This window comes from Simochromis diagramma, unplaced genomic scaffold, assembly GCF_900408965.1.
Source record: "Simochromis diagramma unplaced genomic scaffold, fSimDia1.1 OVJJ01000553.1, whole genome shotgun sequence".
NCBI classification, from domain to species: Eukaryota; Metazoa; Chordata; class Actinopteri; order Cichliformes; family Cichlidae; genus Simochromis; species Simochromis diagramma.
This window is the reverse complement of record NW_024387095.1, coordinates 1,270,174-1,282,072: the sequence shown is the minus strand read 5'-3', so window position 1 is coordinate 1,282,072 and position 11,899 is coordinate 1,270,174. Positions and strand designations below refer to the sequence as shown.

General features: G+C 41.5%; 1 protein-coding gene across 2 annotated transcripts; it reads left to right on the top strand.

The window, feature by feature from the left end:
* The first annotated feature begins 2,107 nt into the window (after window positions 1-2,107).
* On the top strand, window positions 2,108-10,337 carry depdc1a (DEP domain containing 1a). 2 transcript variants are annotated; one of them, XM_040046310.1, is made up of 12 exons: window positions 2,108-2,372; window positions 3,855-4,120; window positions 4,246-4,390; window positions 4,545-4,675; window positions 4,784-4,914; window positions 5,245-5,292; window positions 5,458-5,595; window positions 5,956-6,957; window positions 7,494-7,666; window positions 7,826-8,002; window positions 8,225-8,431; window positions 8,874-10,337. In XM_040046310.1, exons 1-12 carry the CDS (start codon window positions 2,325-2,327, stop codon window positions 9,009-9,011), a joined length of 2,604 nt encoding a protein of 867 aa, XP_039902244.1. In that variant the 5' UTR covers window positions 2,108-2,324; the 3' UTR covers window positions 9,012-10,337. The 2 variants fall into 2 exon arrangements, with proteins under 2 accessions (XP_039902244.1, XP_039902245.1); XM_040046311.1 differs by lacking the exon at window positions 5,956-6,957 and having other exon boundaries at window positions 2,115-2,372.
* Window positions 10,338-11,899: the final 1,562 nt, after the last annotated feature.

Genomic DNA, 11,899 nt, shown 5'->3' with positions numbered 1-11,899 from the left:
TCCAAAAATGCAGTAGTTCCTATTGTGCCCAACTGGGGGCAGCCTTTCTCATTATTTCAGCAACAGCTTGTCGATTTCCGTTCAAGTCATACAGTAAAGACACAAATACAGTCTTCTCGGCTGGGAATGAATTAAATCAGTTCATTACGCAGTGAATGAAACGTTTTCAGTTTTTTAAATAATAACTGTAATGATAAGCAGAAACTCGATATTACACTTTTCAGCACATACACAGCAGACCCAGAATTCTAACTTAAATCTTAAAAATGATTGAAAAGGACCCCTATCAAGTATTGTTATATATGACATTACTGTAGATTGCCTTCACTGATGCATTTTAGTGATTTATGCATTTTATTTGGCATTTTTATGCCGAATGCCCTTCCTGACCCAGCTCTCCCTGAGTGGCTCAAGGCCCTCGCTGTAGCTATGTTCACTTATGCAGCAATCCAAAAGCAGCATTTTACTGTTGTAACTCATCCATGTGATGTTAGTTTTGTCTACTTTGTGCATCAGAGGTGGGTTACAGTTGCAGACTGGCTTCCTTCAAGGGGAACCAAGACAAATTATATCTCAGTCTCTGATTTCCTCAGTTAGTCTGCTGACTTGATCTATGGAGCCCATCTTTTAGGGCCTTTGTGGCCTGAACATCTGGATAGCAGGTAACGCATGAAAAAAGTGTGAGAGGATTGGGGGGGAATTATTGTCTGGAAATCTTGTTTGGGAACCACTGGGGAATAAAAGTTATCATCTCATAATCCATCAAACGAGCCACATATATTTTCAATGTCAAATATCAATAGAAAAAAATGCAACTGTAAAAATACAAGGGTGCATAAAATAGGAAATATCTTGCCACTCAGAAAATTGGAGCAGCTCCACCAACCCCAACTTAACAAACCAAGATGGTGATAGTTCAAGTAAACATCAGTAAAACTGTAAAAGCTTCAATATGTACTGCCACTATTGAGCTTTTGTGACTCGCTAAATGAGCCAATCGCAGAGCATTGACCAGGCTCTATCATTAGGATAGAAAGCCAAGCATTCAGTCTAGGACTCATGTCACTTCCAATTCCCAACTTCGGAGGCAAGTGGAAGGAATCATTACTGTGTGGCCAGAGTCAACCGCATCCTCCTGGTATCTATCCCTTTAGAATTGTCTCTAACACCCACTGTCTTTTTTGTCTTTTATCTCTTTGTGGCTGTAAATGATTTCCCCTACAGTGCTTTTAAAGATATGCTAATGTAAATTCCATGCCTCAGTGAATGCAAAAGGCCTCCCCAGGAGGACTTGCTCCTTCACTTAAGACAGGCTGGAACAGAAGGATAGTCCGAACAGTAAAACACTCACATCTTTATATAAAATGTATAATTATTATTTTTATTAAAAACCTTTTAAATAGAAACCCATGTGCAAAGAGCATGAAGTTTAAATATAGGCTCTGGTGATGAGCCTGGTTCTGTAGCTGGGCTTTGTAGTCAAATATGTTTGAGTTTTTGGTTGAGGAGGAGCATCCAGTGTGTTTAAAAGCAAAGATTAATGAGGTTTTTAAGAGCCATCAGAGTGCAACAGTCAAAGGCAGATGTTGCATTGGTTTATTTATTAATCCTTTATTTATCCAGGTAAAAAATCTCATTGAGATTAAAAATCTCATTTCCAAGAGAGACCTGGCATCATAGCAACAAAAGTCACAAGTTTACAAGTATAATTATACAAATCTTAAATTGGCATCTAGATACCAAATGCATTATACCACTGGCTTATAATTACTGAATCTTCAGGTCTAAAACACAAATACAGCGTATGATAGAGGTGGGAAATTCCTGGAATTAACTTTAACAGCTTACGTGCCGGTGATTTAATGAATCTTATTATATAAGAATGCGCAATGTAACGAAAACTGAAGAAAGGGTACCGTAGCACACGAGGAAATACACCCGCATGGCCTTTCAACATATAGCAATACAGTCATTTTCTACAGCTGACACAGCTGTAACTAACTGTAGACCTAAATTTAGTGTCAACTGGGAGAATTTTCAAATAGCCTTACTACCAAATACCCTACAGTCCACTTTTTGTTTTGATCCTCCACCCTCTTCCGTTAGAGGCTGGTCACGTGACCAGAACGTCCATCCAATCCGGTGGCAGAAGCACAGGGCTCGTAATTTTGAACAGATGGGGAGCTGCCAGGCTGTGGAGAGTTTCTCCGTAACTAAACTAAAGGTTGTAGCGAGAAATGCGTAAATATTTCTTCGAGTGATGGATAGTATCCGTCGCTACAGCGAATGAAGGAAACCCTTAGCGCTGCCCTTACGTGATAAATATGAGTTCTCATGTTATCAGCCCTGGACCGTACCGAGCCACGAAATTGGTAAGTTAAAGTTCACGAGCTAGCTAATACCTAGCTACTCAGTGTAAGATCGTCATCAACGGAAGCGCTAAACTCAGCTGCAGCTGCTTTTAAACACACGCGTTTTGCCGGCTTCTCTAAAAGCAATACTGCAAGAAATTCACAGTAAAGTATCCTCTCTGTGTTTCAGCGTTGCAAAATTGTGGCTCTCTCTGATTTAATATCATATTCATGACTTTGTTTCAGCAACAAACGTCACCTGTAATCCAGCTAACGAGACCGATTAGTTTACATGGCGTTTGAAAACCGGACCTTAAAGTACGAATTTTCATTAACGAAACGGATGTGATTTTAATCCAATATATGCGGTGATGTCTTTTAAATATATATGTCAACAACCTTTGTTCAGTGAGCTATAGACACTCACATATTTGAGTTTCTAATAAAAGAAATTCACTGGGATGGTGGAATTGGAATATTTAGAGCAATTCTGTTTACAAATATTAGTTCATTTATTAAGATCAATCCTTATCCTAAACCAATAATGTTTGCAATTAACGTCCCATGGCTGCTCGATTACTCTGTTATTGTATAAGTGTAACAGATGCGCAGGTGTCATAGGGCTGACATATATGGTTCTTAAAGAAACTGTGTTTATATGTTTTTAAAAAATAAAATTCACGATCGCTCGTAATCGGAAGGTTGCCGGTTCGAGTTCCGGCTTGGACAGTCTCGGTCGTTGTATCCTTAGGAAAGACACTAAACCCGTTGTCTACTGGTAGTGGTCAGAGGGCCCGGTGGCGCCAGTGTCCGGCAGCCTCGCCTCTGTCAGTGCGCCCCAGGGTGGCTGTGGCTACAATGTAGCTTGCCATCACCAGTGTGTGAATGGGTGGATGACTGGTTATGTAAAGCGCTTTGGGGTCCTTAGGGACTAGTAAAGCGCTATACAAATACAGACCATTTACCATTCACCTTTAATGGTGGACCTAAAGGATAGATCACCTGTCAATCCGGTTGCTGTCAAACCTCCAGTCCATCAGTGCAGGAATTTATTCCACAACTTAAGTGACTTCTGCAGTAGCTACAATGACAACAAGTAAAGATTTGTAAATACTAACTTGTTTTTGAAGTCATTGGTCTTGTGATTCCTGAATCTGCAATATGCCTGCAGAAACCAAAATAGTTTGTTTTAAAGTAAAACTGGTCTTAACGCTGCACATGCTTTTTGAATTTTGTGCATAATGAGCTACCAGTTGATGAAATGTGTACCAACGCTTGGCTATATCTGCCAGCATCTGAATCAGCAGATACTGTGCTGGCTTAATTACAGCTTAGCGATCTTCTCTGTAGTAGAAGCGTCCTGTCTTACCCACTGTTACTTCTCACGGTCAATTGTCATTATATTGTTGTGCACTTTTATCAGCTTTCCAATGGAGCAATTCTGTACCGTATGACACATTGTTATCTTGTTTCCTTGCTTGAACTGTGCGTGTCCTGTTTCAGTGGAATGAGGTGACACGTTTGTTTCGGGCTGGCATGCCCCTCAGGAAACATCGCCAGAACTTCAGGCACTATGCTTCCTGTTTCACTGCTTCTGCTGCTGTTGATTGGCTGCACCAGCTGCTCTGTAACAACAGCAACTTTGGCCCCGACGTTACCAGGCAACAGACAGTTCAGCTTCTAAAGAAGTTTCTGAAGAACCATGTGATTGAAGATGTAAAGGGACGCTGGGGAACAGAGGACCTGGAGGACAACAATGTGCTGTACAGGTAATTTGTTGGCAGAAATGTGCTTTTGGGGATTATTTAACAAAACGGGGCTTAATATGTTGATTGTGCTCCACACAGCATCAAGCAGTCTGGTTTTTTTTTGGTTTTGTTTTCTTTGTCCACAGGTTTCCTTCCACTTCTCCTCTGAAACCCATCCCCTGTTCAGCTCCAGCCTCAGAGTCCAGATCCATAAAAAAGAGACCTTCATTCAAGGACAAAGAAGGTTTCTTCAGGTTTAGAAGCACAAGGAGGCAGGAGAAAGAAACCCAGGTGAGTTAGATTTATCACTGTTTCAATTTAAAACAATAATATGTTGCATTTGAGAGAAAAAAAAAGTTCATAGATGCAGTTTTGCACTAATAAAAAAAAAAAAAAAAAAGATTCACTCTGTGATGTTGGTTCTTGTTCCGTACATGTGTTTCAGGAAAATGTGGATCCTGCACTCCGAATACAGCAGGAAGGCGACAATCAGCCAGAAGAAGAGCAGCAGAAACAGAGACGAGAGCTGACAGTGGAGGATGAACAGGAGATCTGGAGAGACATCACGCTGACCCAGTATAAACACACAAATCTAACCCCCCAAAAAATCATTCTGTGCAAAAAATTTTTTAAAAAAATGAGAAAGACTTCCATGTATATCTAAAACTTGTGTATGTGTTTCAGTCTTCAGAGGATTCTGGATGTTCCATCTCTTGACGAGGTTTTAGACCATCGTTATGTGAATCCACAGAACATCATCCACAATATGACCAACGTCAACAAACACGGAGTGGTCACACTGGACGACAAGACCAGTAGGTTCACACACCAGTATAAAGGAAAAAAATGTACAGGATAGTTTATGTATAAAGACCTCATCTTTGAAAAAATACTTTTTACCATAAGGATGTGCTTTGAACACAATACTAAAGTCCTAGAAGTGCCATTCTCCAGTGTAAAAGGCCAAAACAACATAATAATTTTTTTTTCTTCAGGTAAAAGTATCTGTGAAAATGTGGTGTTTCTGGGCAATTTTGAACCAAACAGTCCGGACATAATTTAATCCAGAGGTCTCGAACTTAAATGAGTTTGACTCATTATACTGTAAACCAACAAAGAGTCTAACATTAGAACTGCCTCCATAGATGACCTTCCAGACTGGGTTCTGTCTGCCATGAGGAGCCTGGCCAATTGTGAGTAGCTGCAACTTTGTCCTGCATAAACAGTTTTAAAAGGGAAAAGCTTTTTTTTTTTTTTTTTTTTTTAAATTGATTTTTTTTATGTGGTTTAATGGATCTATTTACTGAAGATATTATTCAGTGTTGTTACAGTTGCAGTAACATGGCGTTTATTTCCAGGGCCAAAGTACAACGGCACACAACAATCCTATCCTGGCTTTGAAAGAGATGTCTTCAAAACAGTGTCCGATTACTTCTACAGCCTCCCACAGCCACTGCTCACATATGAACTGTATGAGCTGTTTATCAATGTTCTAGGTGGGTTTGCTGCTTCCTGTTAATCTTTTAGGCCTTTCAGAATCTACATGTTGGTGTTGTGTTAGGATCAAATTCGGCTGCAGGTCTTTTCTGACATGTTGTCTCCAATGTGAGTTGAGTGTTTGACCTCTAACAGTGCTTTGTGACCCCCTAACAGAAGTTTTGGTTGTTTGTGGAATCCTAACTGTGATGTGAGCTGCTGCACTTTTTGTTTTTGTTGTGCCTGATCAGCTGTATGAACAATAATGGTTTGAACTAACTAAACCTTCTCCTTCCCCTTTGCTGTCTGCTTGCACTGACACCCTGCCTGCCCCCTTGGCTTTCTCTGCCCCCCTTCTCCATGTCTTCATTCACTTTCAGTGTTCTGCGGCTACGTTGCAGCGCCTTCTATGCGCCAGCATTTGAAGCGCAAGAAATCAGACCTTCCTGCAGTCCCCCCTCCAGCCAAGTCGTCTTTTCGCTCCACGGAGTGTCTCCTCCTGTCGCTGCTCAGACAGGGGACATGCGACGAGGCAGAATCCCCCATGAGCGAGGTAATTGGTGGGAAACTTCAGTCCCGGCTGGCAGCACTGAAAGGAGGCGGCGGTGCCGATGACGGCCCATTAGGAGGCAGCTGCATCAGCCTCAGTACAGTTGTTCCCACAAGACCTCAAACAAGGAGTTGCTCCCTGGAAACCATCCTGGATGACTCTGCCCCTCTTACTAGACAACAGCTGTTTCAGTCCAGTGACAGCCTGGCATCCTTTGCCTATAGCAGCAGGAGCCAGGACGATAGCTCTTCCATCACAACACCTCACACTCGTTCATTCGGGACATCTGTGTCCAAACCAGCACCCATTACTTCTGAAAACGCTCCAGGAGTTACAGCCAGAAACAGGCTGTCTGTCATACCCTTGGCTGGACTGTCAGCTTCACACAGGTCTCGTTCCTTACGGCCTCACAGCTTCAGCAGCTGCCTGGACATCGTCATAGAGACCAGGGAGGAAGATGTCAAAGAGCTTAAGTGGCAGGGTCGAGCAGCAAGCTGCCTCAGTGTAAACTCTCCTTCCAGTCAGTGTCAGGCTTCCTCAGCTTCACATCCTCCATCACTATCTTCCTGTCATCCCTTCTCTTCCTCCTTTCGTCCTTTCCCTTCTTCTTTCTCATCTGCTGCAACCAAAGCACAAGGGTCTAATGCTGCTACAGGACCCAGACCGGCCTCCAGCACCTCTAACCTTTGGACGCTTCCTGCACCTGCTGCTGTTCGCCGCTGCCTCAGCTCTCTGGAAGTGTCCCACCTGTCACAACCTGTTTCACTGCTCAAAGCGCCTGTGTCTGTGTCCGCCGGCAACTCCCAGCCCCCCAAAAACCAAAATGAGCACAGTAAGACCCTCTCACCTCTACCTGTCTCTGTGTCTATGTCTAATCAAATTAACCTCATCTAACATCTCACCCCTACTATTCCAGTTTGTTCCCTCACTCAAAGCAGGAAGGCCAGTTCCAGAAAATGGCCTCTGTTTTTGTATTCAGCAGTTGACCTTTAACATTTAACAACAGGAAAAAGGCAAAAGTCTGTTTCACAGATCATGTAGCTGCAGCACAGTTTAGCCAGATAAATAGAGCTTGTTTTCTCGTACAGACCCCCAGATTTCATTAAAATCTATAGAAACAGTCTAAAAGGAAGATGGCATAGGAGTCCTTCATTCCTGGATGACAGTCGTGCTGCAGTGTCATGTTCACAAGCTTTACCTGCCTCATTTCACACCATAGCTGTAGTCGATTCATTTTCCCATTCATTGTGTAGTCTAGCAAGTGTGACGTAGCAATGGATGAATGTGGTCCTGAAGTGTGGTTCTTCAGTTTGACTGAAAACACTTACTTGCGTGTGCGTGACTTTCTAACGGTGTTCCTGTATGTAGGCGTTCTCCAGCCTCAGTGTGAACGTGTAGCCATCGAGGCCCTGCAGCTCTGCACCCTCCTCCTTCCACCCGCCTCCCGCAGGAAGTTGCAGCTACTCATGAGGATGGCGTCACGCATCAGCCAGAATGTAGACATGCCTCGCCTCCACCCTGCTATCGGCACCCGGACATTGGTAAGGAGCTAGCAAATATTTTTTGTTCCTGTCTAATACTCTGAACATTCCCTAAAGAAGTGTGAGCACAGACATGTATGTCATGTTCTTTTATCATGATGTCCCTGTTTGTTTACCTTTTATTCACTTGTGTATCTGGATGTTTGTCGTGGATTTCAGATGGTTCACACATTTTCAGGCTGTGTCCTGGGCAGTGCTGAAGAGTGTGATTTGGATGAGCTGTTAGCAACCAGGCTGGTGTCATTTTTAATGGATCATCAGCAAAGCATCCTCTCAGTCCCAGAGTACCTGCTTGGTGCCATCAGTGACCATATACAGTACCTACGAACATCACAGGTATACCTTCAAACTGTAAACCACAACCAACTAATTCTTAAAGAAGCAGAGTAAGTGATACCCTGCATGTCTGTTCAAATACAACCTGCAGAAGCAAGCTGATAGCTGTGAATGCTCAAAATACACCTTTTCATGCTGCTGGAGGAACCTGCCAGCTTCATTGGGAACTTTAAAATCTGTTAACATGTTGATTTCTTCATGTTTGTACTGTCCTGATTTCAGGTCCCAATTGACTCTGTTTCAAAGACTGACAAAAGCGATCCGGTTTGCCCTCCATTGCCGGTCTACACGTTCTGCCATCAGATCAGTGGCGCTGAGTTTGAACAACAAAAACTGGAGTCTTCTCAGAAGGCCATGGAGGAGCTGCTAGAGATCCTGGTGACAAATCAAAACATCAGTGAGAAGGACAGACGCAAGAAACTGAAACAGGTAACGGTCTACTGAAAGTCCAGGCGATGCCTCAAGTCTGGTTCTGTTTGCACAAAGATGCAAAGTGAATAAAGAAGTGTCCCTCTTCCTGTCTTGATTTGTAACCCTAGTACTTGACCAATGAGTTTCTCATCAAGTTTCAAATTTCCTTCAGTATGGCGTGATGTTTTAAACTGTAACAGTGGTAGCTAACATGCCAAACCCCATGGTTTTAAACAGTCTCCCACTTACTTATGGGAGAGGTAACAGTGGCTATCTTTGATACACACTCACACATATTTGGTTTTGAGTCAATTTGCAGTGTTTTCAACTTGAAAGCTATTTTCAGTAGCCTTCAGATTCCTGAAGTTCACACAAGGATATAACAAGTCACTTCATATCCTCAAAAATGCTGGAAATCTGCAGACTCAGCAAAGTGTAATTTTCTTATTGTTCTCCTAAGTTTCAGAAGCAGTACCCAGACATCTACAGGCAACGATTCCCCTCCCCAGACCGAGAGAGCAAGACTGACAACAAACCAAAGATTAAACCTCCACTCCTCAACATCAGGAAGACCAAAGCTTTCAGCATCAGGAACTGAACGACTGCAGGAGGCGCGCTCTCGCCGCTTACGTCGTGATCGCTGCACTGATATCACACTCCTGGCAGGACAATTGAGAAGTTGTTTTTCCCATGGCAGCCAAAAGCAGTGTGTTACATTGGAAATGCTGTTTTTACTGTTGTGTTTATTGTAAGTAAATGTAGACTGGCTGATTTTAACAGGAGTTGATTTGTGTATTCATGTGTTGTGTATATTTGTATTGAGTTTTGTGTGCTGACTTAGATGAAGGCTTGTGACCGTGGCTCTACAGAGTCGCTCATACCATTTAGGTTCTCTGAATACATGTTTTATGAAGAAAGGTACTTTACCTGTTGTCCCCTCACTTTTCTTTTCTGTGTGTCTGTGTGTGTGTGTCTGTGTGTGTGTGTCTGTGTGTGTGTGTGTGTCTGTGTGTTCAAGTAAGAAGCAAGCTCCAGAAGGCAATTGGGAGAAAAATATGCAATTCTAAGATCACTGGTCAATATGGGAGCAATTAGATTTCTTAATTTATATGAATATTGACAGCAGGAGGGAGTGCTAGTTGTTGTTTGTTTTTTGTTATGTTGATGTTTTTTTGAAGTTTCAATATTTTCTATCATAGATGCTTGAGTTTTATTTGAAACTATTTGTCAGGCCTGATGTTGAGCATTTTCTCTTTCTTTGCCCTCATCTTATTTTTCCCTATGTCGAGTATGGAGTTTTTAAAACTCTTTTTGAAATCTTAGTTTTATTTCTTGGTGATCTTTTTTCAGGATGCCAGCTTTTTCATATCTAGCTCAGTTATTTAAATCGCATTAATCTTTCCAGTTTCTTTTTACTTCTTGAGCTTGTGTGTCTCATCCCTGCTTTGTTTAGTGGATTGTTTGCACTCGGAGCTAGGCCAGCATGCTTATGTCAATCACCAGTGTGGTCATTTATACATATTTAAGGCTTATTAGACTTCCCAAACCAAGTTTTTCCATCAGACACCTGATATGCCCTTGGCATGGGTAGTGCCTTGTGAGAGCTTGACCTGAATGCGCATCCATTCATTTCAGTGCTGCATGCTGACAGGTATTTGGTAAACTGAGGGGAATTACACAACTCATGTCAAGTGTCTGAAGAAATCTTAATATTCAAATGGTGTCAAACGCTCTTTTATTTATCTTAAGCTACATGAAGTATTACTTCTACCCTGGTATGTTTGTGTTTACCTCAGATCAGATGGTGCATGCATGTTTAACCGCACACGCATTCATCATCGGTGTTCTGTGTTTTGTACCTACAACTGTTCGTCTACATTGTTTACTATGCAAAGTCCTGGGAAATAAATTTTTTTTAGCTGTTCAGTGTTTCAGTGGTGTTTGTATTGAAGTGGCAGCTTTATTTAGAACATTATTATTATTATGATTATTATTATTATTTCTGGTGTTGAACATCTACCTGGCAGGATTTTTTTCCCTTTGATATTAAATTGATGTTTGTGTTGGAGAGATTTTTGCACTGATTTTAAATTATGATCGAGCAACCCCTAAACGCATTTTGTATCCTGGAGACTGTTTAAACCTAAAAGCAGCTTCACAGTTTTATATTAGTGGGCAGTACCATGTGACTTCTTGTTTCTAAAAAAACAGCATCCATTTATTCCAGTGTTTCATGCTGACAGGTGTAAGCTGGGGTGAATTACACAACCTGTGTCAAGTATCTGAAAAAATCTCAACAAATTCAACTCCCAAGTGTCAAACTCTCCTTTTTTTTATTTATCTTAAGCTGCATGAAGTATTACTTCTCCCCTGATATGTTTGAGCTTACCTCAGATCAGATGGCGTGTGCATGTTTAACCACACATGCATTCATCATCGGTGTTTTGTACCTACATTGTTTCCATTGCAAAGTCCTGGGAATAAACTTGTTTAGCTGTCCAGTATTTCAGTAGTGTTTGTACTGACAGGACAGCAATAAAGGTACACGATTACATCTGCCTGGCCACCAGATAGGTAATATTACCTACTTCTTTTTACGTTACTCTGATGCTCCTGGTGGGAAGATTATAATAGAGAATCATTTAGATGCATTTAATATCCTGAATATTCCTTAAACCTAAAAGCTGCTTCACAAAGCAGCAGGCAGAACAAACACGGGCAGCCAGGCCGCTGCTAAAGAAGCTCGTTCAGTGTGCCCGAAGTTTTTCAGCTTTTTGTTACTTGTTAGAAGTAACTATAATCTGAGTGTAGCCAGTCAGAATTAAACCACAAAGTTTATTATTTGCAAATGTGTAAACTTGCGGGCTTCATGATTTCATATTTTTATTGTCCTCCATTACCTCCGTGATCTTTCTTGTGATCCAATATTTACATGATACTTCTTCCATGGCATAATAATAACAACCATATTATTATGCCATGGAAGAAGTATCATGTATCTAAAAGATGGACACAGTATGATTTCCGATTGATTTCTGGATTCTGCCTTAAAAACGTAGGTTATAGCATTTTGGCTGCAGTCTTGTTGGATTTTGTGATCCAGAAGCAGAGATATTTAGATGTGACAATAAGTTGCTAAATGCCTGATAATTTGTGCTAACAGATTATTAAAATACTAGAATTGAATTCACTAAATCTGAATCACAAAATAAATGGTTGTTTTGTGTCTTAATGTTTGTCAGATTATGCAACTGAACGCGCTCCAGTAGACAGCAACACCACGATCGCAGTCAAGACCCAAAAGTCTTGTCTAGATAGCTATCAGCTTTTAGGAAACAAACAAAGAAACACTTTGATACGGTTCCTTGACTTACCCACCTTCATTTCTTGTGATACTGCAAGCCGCAGGTGGTATCTCCATAAGAGGGAAAGCATCTCAAACCAATAAGAATTCCACCTGTTGCAGGATGAAATGCAGCCCATTTG

Excerpts from the sequence above, each read along its gene's own strand:
- depdc1a (XM_040046310.1), top strand. The coding sequence starts at position 2,325 with ATGAGTTCTCATGTTATCAGCCCTGGACCGTACCGAGCCACGAAATTG. Across the intron at positions 5,293-5,457 it reads CATGAGGAGCCTGGCCAATT|GGCCAAAGTACAACGGCACA; the intron begins GTGAGTAGCTGC and ends GTTTATTTCCAG. Across the intron at positions 6,958-7,493 it reads CAAAAACCAAAATGAGCACA|GCGTTCTCCAGCCTCAGTGT; the intron begins GTAAGACCCTCT and ends TCCTGTATGTAG.